General features: G+C 42.3%; 1 protein-coding gene across 12 annotated transcripts in view; it reads right to left on the minus strand.

Annotated features, from left to right (window-relative positions):
- EP400 (E1A binding protein p400) overlaps positions 1-13,436 on the minus strand; it is an 87,944-nt gene that overhangs the window by 50,852 nt on the left and 23,656 nt on the right. For all 12 annotated transcript variants that reach the window (XM_032229001.1, XM_032228996.1, XM_032229000.1 and 9 more), the window contains 10 exons: positions 12,430-12,508; positions 11,667-11,719; positions 9,855-9,912; positions 7,949-8,038; positions 6,815-6,916; positions 5,620-5,813; positions 4,163-4,340; positions 3,131-3,267; positions 1,302-1,471; positions 558-732 (listed from right to left, as the gene is read on the minus strand). In XM_032229001.1, the coding sequence (XP_032084892.1) occupies positions 558-732; positions 1,302-1,471; positions 3,131-3,267; positions 4,163-4,340; positions 5,620-5,813; positions 6,815-6,916; positions 7,949-8,038; positions 9,855-9,912; positions 11,667-11,719; positions 12,430-12,508 (1,236 nt within the window). The remainder of the gene's footprint in view (positions 1-557; positions 733-1,301; positions 1,472-3,130; positions 3,268-4,162; positions 4,341-5,619; positions 5,814-6,814; positions 6,917-7,948; positions 8,039-9,854; positions 9,913-11,666; positions 11,720-12,429; positions 12,509-13,436) is intronic.

The raw sequence follows: 13,436 nt of genomic DNA on the forward strand, positions 1-13,436 counted from the left end.
GTCGGCTGTTAGGAAATGAAGCTTAAATAAACATGCTGGGGGTAAACAGATGTCCATCATCCGGCCAAAAATGAAAAATAAAATAAAAATTAATAAAAATAATGAATTATTAAATTAGTTTCAATTTGATAAAAATTAAAGGTGAAGGAGAAAAAGAAAAGGAAAGAAAGGAGGAGGAGAAAGGAAGTGACAATGAAAGGGAGGGAGGAAGGAGGGAAGGGACAATGAGAGGGAGGGAGGAGGGAAGGGACATTGAGAGGGAGGGAGGGAGGGAGGGAGGGAGGGAAGGGGCAATGAGAGGGAGGTATGAAAGGAACCAAGGGAGAGAGGGAGGGAGGAAGGATGGAAGGAAGGAAGGAAGGAGGAAGGATGGAAGGAAGGAGGAAGGAAGGGAGGGAGGGAAGGAAGGAAGGGAGAATGGGAAGGAAGGAAATAAACTCAAAGGGCAGCCTTGATGCACCACTTTTTCTTCTGCCAGTTTTCTATCTTTCCAACATAACCTTTGTCAAATCCTATTGCCCTGGGCCCAATCCCAGCGCCTGGCTTGAGGGACTCACCCTGTGCAGCCTGATGACGAGCTTATGGCAGTAGTCTTGATTCTCCTCGTTGGCTGCTTTCACTGGGAAATCCAGGTAAGCTTTGGAGATTCCTGGAATCAGGAAGTGCACCATGGTCCACAGTTCCATCAAGGTGTTGTGCAGAGGGGTATCGATCAGAAGTAAGCGGTACTGACTGCAAAGAGAGGTGAGGGGGTGGGGGTGGCACAGTGTAAGCCCTCCCGGAGAAACGAGAAAAAGAAACACAATCAAATGGCCTCCTTCTATTTTAGTGTAAGGCTACATCAACAGAATCTTGCAAGTCGGAAGGTCCAAACTTTCCATGGATACTTTTTTTTAATAGTTTACTAGCCGATAATCCGGCATTGCCTGGGTATTTATTTATAGGGGGGAAAAGTCCAAACCAAACGTAATTTCTAACATTGGATTTTCCCCCTTACCAGAGGAAGCCCCCTTGTGGAGTACTGGGAAGCTGTTTACATGGCGATTCCACTGCGCTGTACAGTAGAATCCATTTTACAGCAGTACATTAGAAGCCATTTTACAGCACAACAGGCTGTATCTTAGCAGAAAACACACCCCAATGAAGGGGGGGGGCAATGTTAGGGGTGTCTTCCCCCACAGTATTTGTCTCCAGAGGGTACATCATCTGTGTACCAAGTTTGGTTGAAATTGCTCGAGGCGTTCCAGAGTTATATATATATATAGATATAAAAATATATAAGATTTTGACCGGGTCCAGACCTGCGTAGGTGGAAGAGGGCTTCCCAGTGCTTCTCCGTCATGTTCTTAATCTGTTGCATCTCGTCTACCATGAGGTACTTCCATCGTATCTTCATGAATGCTTGGTGGCCTTTGAAGAGCTGCTTGTAGGAGGTGATGCAGACGTTAAAACTGTTGGGTTCGGTCCACTCCTATGGAAGGAAGGGAGGGCCAATGGGAGGGAGGGAGGGCCAATGGGAGGGAAGGGAAGAAGGAAGGGGCAATGAGAGGGAGGGAGAGAAGGAAGGGAGGGAAGGAAGGAAGGAACAATGGGAGGGAGGGGGAGAAGGAAAGAAGGGTGGAAGGGAGGGAGGGAGGAAGAAGGGAAGGAATGGTGGAAGGAGGGAAGGAAGAAGGGAGGGGGAGGGAGGAAGGAAGGAAGAGGGGGAGGCAAAGTAAACAAAGATTTAGAACCTGGAATCTACACCTATATTAACTTGTGGACTTAAAAAACTGTGGCAGGAATGTTCCCCTATATCCCACTCCCCTATTTTCTTTCAGGTGATAGACAACATTCCAGGGAAACCTCTGACATCTACCTAAACATTTCTTTCTGAAGAAGAACTAACTTCCATGTTATTCACAAACCATAATGTCAGAAAACCCAACTGTGGCTCAGGAAAACTCAAGCCATGACTGCACAAACTCAAGTCAATCAAAACACTTTCAAACAAACCATTGGTTAAGAAAGCCCCCATCCCCCCACCCCCACACACTCCAGACGCTGGCTGGGAAATTCGGAGAGTTGAAGCCCAGACATCTTCAAGAGGGCAAGATTGAGGAACACGGATTTGGCTGGATTTAAGAATCCAAATCAGTCTGAGCCAGCTTAGAAGTGAATCTGAAACAGTTCACAACCAAATGGGTGAAAGTCTATGGAGATTGTCTGTCATCCAGGTCATGGTTGTCCCAAAGGACAACCATGACTGGACTTTCTTGGGGTTTTTTTTAAGACTTTTCGCTTATCATCCAAGAAGCTTCTACAACTCTGACTGGATGGTGGGGAAAGGAAGGATTTATATTCCTTGCAGACAGCTGGCCATTTGCATCCTTTTAGAGGGTCATTGAGGCCACTTGGAGGTTTATCTGCATCCTCAGAATCACCTGAGTGGTGCAAATGGTTCCTGTAGTCTGCAATTTTTTCTCCCTTCTGGAAATCCATTCCTACTCCCACCCCATTCAAAGGGACTTCATCCCAAATTGTATAGCTAAAAGTCTGTAGAGATTCTGCGTCATCCAGGTCTTGGTTGTCTCAAAGGTGCTTTTTCAGGAGGCAACTGGACTTTTCTGTTTTTTTCTTTTGAAGTTGTTTTGCTTCTCATCCAAGAAGCTTCTTTGGCTCTGTGGCTGAAGTCCAATTTGCCTTTAGAAAAAGCACCTTTGGGACAGCGGATTGAGGGGTGGGGGCGGAATTTGTGGTAAACACAGTCAGAATATTCATGAACCAGAAGAGACATGGTAACAAGGTCAGCCAATAAATAAGGCTTAGTAACAAGGTCAGCCAATGGGAGCAGAAACAGTTTGGGGTCTGGGTGTGGCTTAGTTCTGAACTGAAACTAAAAGAAACTCATTCTCTATATAGCCTGCCCATGTTTGAACCTGCTTACAATATCTCCTCTCTACCACGTTGGAAAAATCAGCTGTTGGTATTGTACATTTATTCATGTGTTGTTTTTATATATATAAAGAAGTTAATGAATCCTGCTGAATCAGTTATGTGTGTGTGCTTTCTGGATTTGATTTCTGCTACAAACTCAACAACAAGCACATACACACACACCCAATGGATTTGAACTAATAAAACCACCTACCTGTCTTTTCATTCTTAGTTCTCGCTGGGTACCGATGTAGAGCAGGACCTTTAGGCCAGGGCACCAACGTTTGAGCTCTAGTTCCCACTTCAGAATGTTACAACTTCGGACGACGACAAGGTGAGGACCCCAATCCCCTGGAAAGGAAAACCAAGAAGAGAGGCTAAGAATCCATCCCTGGGCTGTATAAACAGAGGCATAGAATCAAGATCATGTGAAGGACTAGTACCACTTTATAAAGCCCTAGTAACACCACATCTGGAATACGGCAACTAATTTTTGGTCACCATATTACAAAAAAAAAAAAAAAACATTTGTTGAGATTTTGTGAAAAAGTTCAGAGAAGAGCAACTAAGATGATCCAAGGCTTGGAGACTAAACCATATGAAGGATTTGGGTTTGGCTAGTCTAAAGAAAATAAGAATTACGGGTGACATGATAGCACTATTCCAGTACTTGAGGGGCTGCCACAAAGAAGAGGGAGTCAAATTGTTCTGTTATATTCTATTCTCTGCTTCTCCTTCTCCCTTTCTCCTTCCACTCCTTCTCTGTTCTATTCCTATTGTCAGCGTTCCAAATATCATCCAGAATTAAATCGGAGTTCAAGGCATAGTTCCAATTTAATAAGAGAGCCATGTTGGTACATCTCTGGAAAACCCGAATCTGAAAGCTTCCTGGGTTTTTCACCCAGTTGAAAGTTCAAGACCTTGCCCCCACACCCACAAGTCCATCACATGGTCCAATCTTCCTCTGCCACTCTGGCATTTCCACCCATCTAGTTCCGGTCAGGTGCAGAGGTGCAGAGACAAAGGATGACCTTGGGCTTCTAGAAAGGAATGTTTTATTTGGACAACAACACATTCTACAATTCTACTCCTTACTATTCCCCCTCCCAATCACCCCACTAATGAAATAGCATAGTAAAATAATAGAAAGTGTGGCAGGCCAAAATCCTAAAAGGAATATGACTGCAGGCCTGACATCTATTCCATTTCGCTACCTGGCCCGTTTACACAACACAAGGGTGCCTACCTTCATTGCAGGCCAGGTGTGCGAAGAAGGCGATGATCTGCACCGTCTTCCCGAGGCCAGCTTCGTCAGCCAAGATGCCATTCAGCTTCTTCTTGTACAACTTGGCCAACCAATCGAGGCCAATCTTCTGATACTCTCGGAGGGAGCCGTACAAGAGAGGAGGGGTGTTGTATTTGACCTGCAAAAAGTTGTGCAAACACATTTCTTCTTCTCCGTGTTGTGCTGCTCCCTTCATGACACTTGTCCTCGACTTACAACAAGGTCATTTAGGGACCGTTCCAAAGTTACAACAAAGGACTTTTTCACACCAAGGACTGTTGCCTCTGCGGCATCCCCATGGTTATAAGGAATCAAAATCCAGATGCTCAGATGACTGTGGGGATGCAGTCACAGTCATTAAGGGTGAAAAACGGTCATATGTTGTTTTTTTTCCAGCGCTGTCTGAACTTTGACCAATAAACAAAAGGTTGCAACTTCTTACACAGAAAATGTATTTAAAATGTTTTATAGATGCCCATTTACCACCTGTAAGGTTAGCTAGAATGTTTAAAAACATCGTCTAGTAAATGTTGGAAATGTAACCAAAAGACGGGCACATTTCATCACATGTGGTGGATTTGTGTTAAAAAAAAATTGCGCAGGAATATACTGATGACTAGAAAAGATAATAGGTGAACATGTAGACTTTTAAACTGAAGTGTTTTTTTAATTAGGGATATCAGGAAAATTTGATAAGAGAAGTGACATATATATATCAGATCTATATATATATATATTTAGAGTTATTTATTTATTTATCAGCACCTTTATTTATTTATCAGCACAAATACAGCACAAATACACACACACACACACACACATTTCTCTCTGGATGGTCTCTTGTGACGAGCTGATGGAAAGAGAATGGAAGCAGTTAGCTTCCTCCCATAATTGGGGCATACCAGGGGTTGTGACTTTAAATATATATATATCCAAGATAAAGAGATAATGAAGAAGATATTAGACTGTACAGAAATGGGCAGACTTATATTGAAAATCAAACAGAAAGAAGACATAGGATATCAAACTTGGAATTTCTTTTACCAGTGGTTGGAAAAAGGGGAGGGGGAGTAAGGATGGCATTTGCAATGTTAAGCAAATTAAATACCCAGACAATCCAATGTCTATTAAGCACTAAGGAATGTAAATAATACATTATGTATAATGTTATTATAATGATGTATGATTAATGTAACCAAGATTACTAAAATTGTCAATATTATTACTATTATTTGGTATAAAAACTAACAATTCCTAGATGCCACACTGTTCATGCATTCAACATACATCTAAAAAATATTTGTACATATGATAAAAAGGAATGTAATTAATAGAAAATTAATATTTTTTTTTAAAAGGTCAAGGACTGCTTGCCTACCACCAGTGAAACCAAGATCAACCCACACAGACGGACATACCGCAGTGGTGATCCGGGCGCTGCCTTTTGGCAACAGGGCTTCCGCTGTGGCGGCCACTTCGGCTATATCTCGCCCGCGGTTCTTGCTGGCCATCATTCTCTCAGCCCCCTTGTACTGCTCGATGCTGAGCAGAGATTCAATCGAGATGACCTCCTTTTGAAAGAGTTCCCTTTCGGCCGGGTGATCTTCCATTTCTAAATAAAGAATAAATGTTTCTTTAAAAAAAAAAAACCTCTGTTTTTATTGTTTAATGAGTGCTATGCTAGACATTTTCCATTCATTCATTCATAAGTGATCTTCCATTTCTAAATAAATAGGTCTTTTAAAAAAACCTATTTTATTGTTTTAATGAGTGCTATGCTAGATATTTTCCATTCATTCATAAGTGATCTTCCATTTCTAAATAAAGAATAAAAGTTTTTTAAAAAAACCCTTTTATTATTTTAATGAGTGCTATGCTAGATATTTTCATTCATTCATTCAATCAATCATAGGTCATCTTCCATTTCTAAATAAAGAATAAATGGGTTTTTTTAAAAACCCTGTTTTTATTGCTTTAATGAATGCTATGCTAGATATTTCCATTCATTCTTTCATTTATATTTTCATTCATATTTTCAATCATAGGTGATCTTCCATTTCTAGAAAAAGAATAAATAATTTTTTTTAAAAAAAAAACTGCTTTGTTTTAATGTGCTATGCTAGATATTTTCATTCATTCTTTCATTCATTCCTTCTTCCTTCATCCAACTGGTATGCCACCCATCTCGCTGAAAGCCAGACATTGAATAAAACATTAGAACAATAAATATTTAGAGTCAATTTAAATAAATCTAAGCAGGATGGAGAGGGAGGGAGCAGAGCGTCTATAGAGAGAAAAAGTGGGGTGTTCTCTAGCCCATTAGCCACTTCCAACGTGCCACACCTCCATTAGGGCCTCAGGCTAGTTGGCCTAGCCATGTCTTCAAAGGCCTTTCGGAAAGTGAAAGGATGGGAGCAGTTCTGGCCATGGGGGTGGGGGGAGATAATCCCTCCTGAATATCTCAAAATGCCCCCGGAATTCCTGAAAATTCCATGTACAGCCAAGTATTACATTAATGGAGCTGTGATGGAAAGGTGAAAAAATCCACCTCTCTACATCTAAGCTAGTCCCTTCTAGGAAAGCATTTGGAAAGGAAACTCTGCCAGGATGTACCTTCTTCGCTTGTCTCCTCTTCTGGCTTTGGCTGCGGCCAGTGAAAGTTCTCAGCGAAGGCTCCTTCGTACATCTTCATCAGATCATCCAAAGGCAGCTCAGCTATGGGGGGGGGACGGATGGGACAGAATTACAGATTAACAGAGTTGGAACGGACCTTGTAGGTCATCTAATCCAGCACACACACACACACACACACACACACACACACACACACACACGCATAAGCAGGAGACCCTATATTATTTCCGACAGATGGCTGTCCAGTCTCTTCTTAAAAGTCTCAAGTGATGAAGCTCCCACAACTCCTGAAGGCAATTTCTGTTGCATGGGTTGATTACTCTCACTGTCAGGAAATTTCTCCTTATTTCCAGGTTGAATCTCTCCTTGGTCAGTTTCCATTCATTATTCCTTGTCTGGCCTTCGGGTACTTTGGAGAATAGCTTGACCCCCTCCTCTCTGTGGCAGCCCCTGAAATATTGTAAGACTGCTATCATGTCTTCCCTGGTCCTTCTCTTCACTAGATTGGCCATGCCCAGTTCCTGCAACCATTCATTGTATGCTTTAGCCTTCAGGCCTTTGATCATCTTAGATAGATTCATATTAACAGAGTTGGAAGGGTCCTTGACTTACAACTATTTGCTTAGTGACTGTTTAAAGTTGCAACGGCCTTGAAAATAAATGACTTTTATGACCGGTCCTTGGCTAATGAGGCCCTGACTTCATGGACATCACACACAGATACAGATTAGCAGATTTCTTAGGGACCTTGAAAGTCATCTAGTCAAACCCCCCGCCCAAGCAGGAGACCCTACATCATTTCTGACAGATGGCTGTCCAGTCTCTTCTTGAAAGCCTCCAGTGATGAAGCTCCCACAACTTCCGAAGGGAACTTCCGTTCCATTGATTGATTGTTCTCACTGTCAGAAAATTTCTTCTTAGGTTGAATCTCTCCTTGTTCAGTTTCCATCCATTATTCCTTGTCTGGCCTTCGGGTGCTTTGGAGAATAGCTTGACCCCCTCCTCTCTCTCGCAGCCCCTCAAATATTGGAAGACTGCTCTCCTGTCTCCCCTTGTCCTTCTCTTCACTAGCCTAGCCAGGCCCGGTTCCTTTGGAATCGTCAACGCACTCACCTTCCTTCGCCAGCGTGGACAGCTCCATCTGATGGTTGACATTCCCTTCCTTCTTTTCCTGCTCTTCTATTGTCTCCTCTTCATCTTCCGCTGAAAAGAAAATGTAAGGCCCAAATGTAAGCCAAAGAGAGGAAGGAATAGTCATATACACGCAAGAATAATTGAGAAGGCTTCGTCACAGAATTCTGGTGTGTGTGTGTGTGTGTGTGTGTGTGAGAGAGAGAGAGAGAGAGATACGGAGACGGAGACGGCAGTAGTTTCCCTCTGGAACTAAAACAGAATCCCAAATTGGAGCTGTGCTGTTTTCTTTCAGTCCGAAAGGTGCTTTTTTTCAGGAGGCAACTGGACTTTCATTTTTAATTTTGAAGACATTTCGCTTCTCATCCAAGAGATATTCATAATATTCAGTTTCCTCTTTCTCCTTAATTGCTAATGTTAATCTGTTCATTTCTGCACATTCTAATACATTCCTTATCATCTTCTCATCAATAGGAATCTCTACACTTTCCCAATGTCATGCAAATACAATTCTAGCTACGGTTAATACATGAATGATTAAGTGGGGTTTTGTTTTGGGTTGGGGTTTTTTTTTGGATGGGGAGGACACATTTGGATAAACCGTCAGGATTTATTTCTTTAGGATTGTGTTTGAAGGAAAGACGGATGCTAGATAGGATCTCCTATGCTCCTTTGTAGTCAACAATGTGCACAAAACTTCACTATTTGTTAAGAATCCCAAAGGTGCTTTTTTTTAGGAAGCAACTGGACTTCCTTGTTTTTTCTTTGAAGACATTCCACTTCACATCCAAGAAGCTTCTTCAGCTCTGATTGGGTGGTGGGGAATGGAAGGATTTACACTCCTTGCAGACAGCTGGTCATTTGCATCCTTTTAGAGGGTCATTGAGGCCACCTGGAGGTTTGTCTGTGTCCTCAGGGTCACCTGAGTGGTGCAAATGGGTGTGGAGCCTTCTTGGAACCGTTGAAAGGACTCCTGTGTTGTAGACTGCAGATAGATGAGGTCGTATCCCTCCCCCTCTGTTAAGAGGGCCATTCAATTTTGACATTGATGGTCTCTTTGACTCCTCTTTCAAACCAGCGGTCCTCTCTGTCCAGAATGTGGACTTTGCTGTCTTCCTAAGAGCGGCCAGTCGGAGCTGAAGAAGCTTCTTGGATGAGAAGTGAAACGCCTTCAAAGAAAAACAAAAGAAGTCCAGTTGCCTCTTGGGGAAAAAAGCACCTTTGGGACAACCATGACCTGGATGGCTGAGAACCTCCGTAGCTATTTGATTTCAGATTTCACATTTTCTGCAACGCTGTTGGAGCAACGTTAGTAAATGAGATGAAAAGGGTGGATCAGCACAAAAGAAAAACATGGAAAAGGTGGACTATATTTAATGCTGCAGATTTTAACAGCGGCAAGAATGTTTTTTGCACACAAAAAATGGAAAAATGAAGTCTCCCTCGGAAGAAGAAATAATAAATAAGATACTGACGTGCGCAGAAATGGACAGACTGACTCTAGAGCTCAAAGACGAGGGTGAGCCGGAATACCACGAAATCTGGGACAAATGGTACCGATGGTTAGAAATGAGGGGAAAAGGCCAGGACAGAAAAACGCAGACAAGTTAAGAATCGGAAAATATGGTATTAAGAATATGTGATGGATAGGAATTGGATATGCATTTGTATGGTTAGTAATTATATAAAAGAAAGGATCAACGGACAGGTAACCTGACTGACTACATACACCTACTGTATGTAATGGATATAAAATGTAATTGTTGTAAGATCTAATCACGTTTATGCCAGAAATGCAACACTATGTCCAATGTTTTTAATGTTTATCTAATAAAAAAAACTTTTTATATAAAAAAGGGGGTGGATCAGAAGACCACCCCTGACTGACCTTCATCATCTGTTAGAGAAGTGCTGGCTTTTCTCTTTCTTCTACAGGACCACGAACCCTACAAAACGAATATAGGTATAAAGGTTGTGCATCCGTTTCAGAAGGGTCCTTTCCCTTATCCCTTCCATCAAACACATGATTTATTGTTAATTACCTCAAAGGAGGAACAGAAAAGGACCAACACTGTTAGGAATATAATTCTAACGGTTGGGTTACATGATATATAAATCATGTAACAATGTTGTACCTGTTTTTTTAAATCATACTATAAAATGTGATTGGTTGCTGTTTTCCTCAATCGGCCATAAGAGGGAGCCAGAACGACTGTTAGTTCTTTGTTCGTTAGATGTTGGGCTGATCTGATCTGAGTGTTTTTGGAAGCTGGCTGTTAGAAAGTGCCATGAGCTATTGTAAGTTTTGCAACTACTAGCAAACTTTGAGTATTGAACTGATTATATGATACTGGACTATGTTGTTTGGATTATCCCTTAACTGAAAGACATTGATGACTGACTGTCTTATCTGTGTATGACTTGGACTGTTTGATGCTCTGATACCTCTACTTCCACAAAAGTAAAAGCCTATTTAAACTGCAGTGTCTCTGTATGCTGGTTTGTGTGTTCTCCAACACAACTCTCCCAACACTTCGGTGAACGTACTCACTCTCCCAACCGGGAGCTTACCTAACTAACACCCCCCCAAAATTGTGAAAAAGAGGATGGGGAAGATCTCCATCATTCTACACACACACAAGCCCCCGTGGAAAAACATCTGCCCACCACAGCAGCCATTATTGAAAGAGTTTGACATATAGCTTGATCAGTGGTGGGATTTCAAATCTTTTCCTACCAGTTCTATGAGAGTGCGTGAATCAGCTGAGCCAAAAAAAACCAAGGGAATATAGGACAGGGAACAGCAGAGGTGGGAGGGTGGGACCAACCAGAGGTGGAATTTGCCGGTTCTCCGAACTACTGTATTTTTCAGAATATAAGACACACCGTAGTATAAGACGCACCAAGATTTTGAAGAGGTAAATATTTTTTAAAAGTTTCTGCAATCTGCAGACCTCCCAGACTCTCTGCACACCTCATTTTTTGTGAAAAATGGGGCATGCAGAGGGTTTGAGAGGCCTGCAAAGTGCTCCTGGGGTTGGGCCCAAAAACAAGCAAAAAATGGCCCGTTTTCCATAAAAATTGGCCCATTTTTTGCCCAGAAAAGGGGCATGCATAGCCTTTAGGAGGCCTGCAATTTGCTGCTGCGGATTGGGGGAGGCAAAAGCGAGCGAAAACGGCCCATTTTTTTCTCATTTTTGCCCTCCCCAGACCCCAGGAGCACTCTGGAAGCCTTCTAAAGGCTATGCGTAGCCATTTTTGCGAAGGGGGCAGGGTTTCGGGGGGTCAAAAATGCTGTATTCAGTGTATAAGATGAACTCAGATTTTCATCCTCTTTTGGGGGGGAAAAAGGTGCATCTTATACTTCAAAAAATGCGGTACTCAAAATTTCTACCACTGGTTCACCCGAACCAGTCCAAAGCGGCTGAATAATCACCTCTGAGCTTCATGTTACCCTGCTCCCTTCTTCAAAGGTTATCCAAGGAAACTGACCAACAATGGCTTTCTATTATACACCACTTTCTCACTACGGCTCCCCATCTTCCTATTATGTTCCTTATATACGAGAAAGCTGTTTACTGGCAGCAGATCGACCACTCTCTAAATATACTCCTTGAAAAATTGTAATCTCAATAATTGTCAAACATGCAATCCGTCCAGAGTTATCAACAGGGAGACGGGAGGAAAAAAAATCCCTTACCGACTTGTTTCCTTTTTCCAGAAGGATGTCCTCTAAGTGTCTCGACTCTTTACCTGCAAAATGGTTATCTTTTTAAAGCACTTTTTAAGTCAACCAACTTAATATGTTAGCCTAGCATGTCAATTCATCCGGGAGCAAGAAAATAAACCCAGTGAAAAGATGTTTAGAATAGAATAGAGCTGGAGGGGACCTTGGAGGTCTTCTAGTCCAGCCCCTGCTCAAGCAGGAGATCCTATACCATTTCAGACAAGTGACTGTCTAGTCTCTTCTTAAAAACATCCAGTGATGGAGTGGACACAATTTATGAATGCAAGCTCTTCCAATGGTTAATTGCCCTCACTGTTAGGACGTTTCTCCTCAATTCCTGGTTGCTTCTCTCTTTGTTTAGTTTCCATCCACTGTTTGTCCTCCTGCCTTCAGGAGTTTTGTAGCATAAATTGACCCCCTTCTTCTTTATGGCACCCCTTCAAATACTGGAATGCTGCTACCCCTAATTCTTTTTTTTTATTTAGACTAGCCAGTCCCAAAACCTGTTTTAAAAGCCACCTGTTAACTCTGAGCAAGAACGTGCTTCCTGCTTTGCAATAACGCAAAATGACACCGCACTGATGATGTCACCTAGTTTGGTAAGGAATTGTCTGCTAGAAACACACACACACACTCAGCTCAGAGAGCACCGAGGACAGTACCACCCCCGCACCCCGCAACTTCCTAGTCTGCAATATTGTAATCTAATGGTGTAGCAAACGAAAAGGGAAAGGACCTTTCTTGGCACATCTTTTTAAATTCAATGCTTTTCTCCTTTTCTCTTGAAATTCAATCTGCAGCTTTATTTCAACCACCTGAAAGACAGAAAGGCAGAAATAGATTTATTGTTGATTGTTGATTATGACAATGATTGCATTCGCTTTACGTTATGCTTAAGCTTTACACTAAGTGTCAGCAGGACAAACTTGGCAAGGAAACTGAATTGAGGGGCCCTAAGCAGTGTCATCCACATAAGGGCATCTTTTGAAGGCGGATTCTTGAATACAAGCTCGTCTGCCTGGAACCCACACTGTATATCGGATATTAATACAATCGAGAGAGTCCAGAGGTATTTCACGAGAAGAATCCTCCACTCCTCTGCTCACAACAAAATCCGTTATGTCACCAGGCTTGAAATTTTGGGCTTGGAAAACCTAGAACTGCGCTTCCTACAGTCCAACCTAAGCATACTACACAAAATTGCCTGCTGCAACGTCCTACCTGTCACAACTACTTCAGCTTCAACCGCAATAATACATGGGCAAACAATCGATACAAACTGAAGGTCAACCGCTTCAAACTCGATTGCAGAAAATACGACTTCAGCAACAGAGTGGTCAACACCTGGAATGCTCTACCTGACTCAGTTGTTACCTCCTCAAACCCCACACAGCTCCAACCTTAAACTGTCTACCGTGGACCTCAGCCCATTCCTAAGAGGTCCGTAAAGGGGGCGTGCATAAGCGCACCAGCGTGCCTTCCGCCCCTGTCCTATTGTCCCCATTCATCTGCGCCTACTTCCTTTGTTCATGTTTATGCTCATACCTATACTTGTTACCTTGTACATGTTTCACAAACAAACGAACAAATAAAAGGTGCGTTTTCACCGTAGAAAGCATCTTCTAACGAGAGGAAGAGATCCTCACAAAGCCCTATAACCTATATTCTGTTTTCACCTTTCTCAGTCAAATTTAGCCCCTTTATCTCTGTCTGCTTAAGGTATACAATGATAATTACTAACTA

The sequence above is a fragment of the Thamnophis elegans genome, chromosome 13, assembly GCF_009769535.1.
Source record: "Thamnophis elegans isolate rThaEle1 chromosome 13, rThaEle1.pri, whole genome shotgun sequence".
NCBI lineage: Eukaryota > Metazoa > Chordata > Lepidosauria > Squamata > Colubridae > Thamnophis > Thamnophis elegans.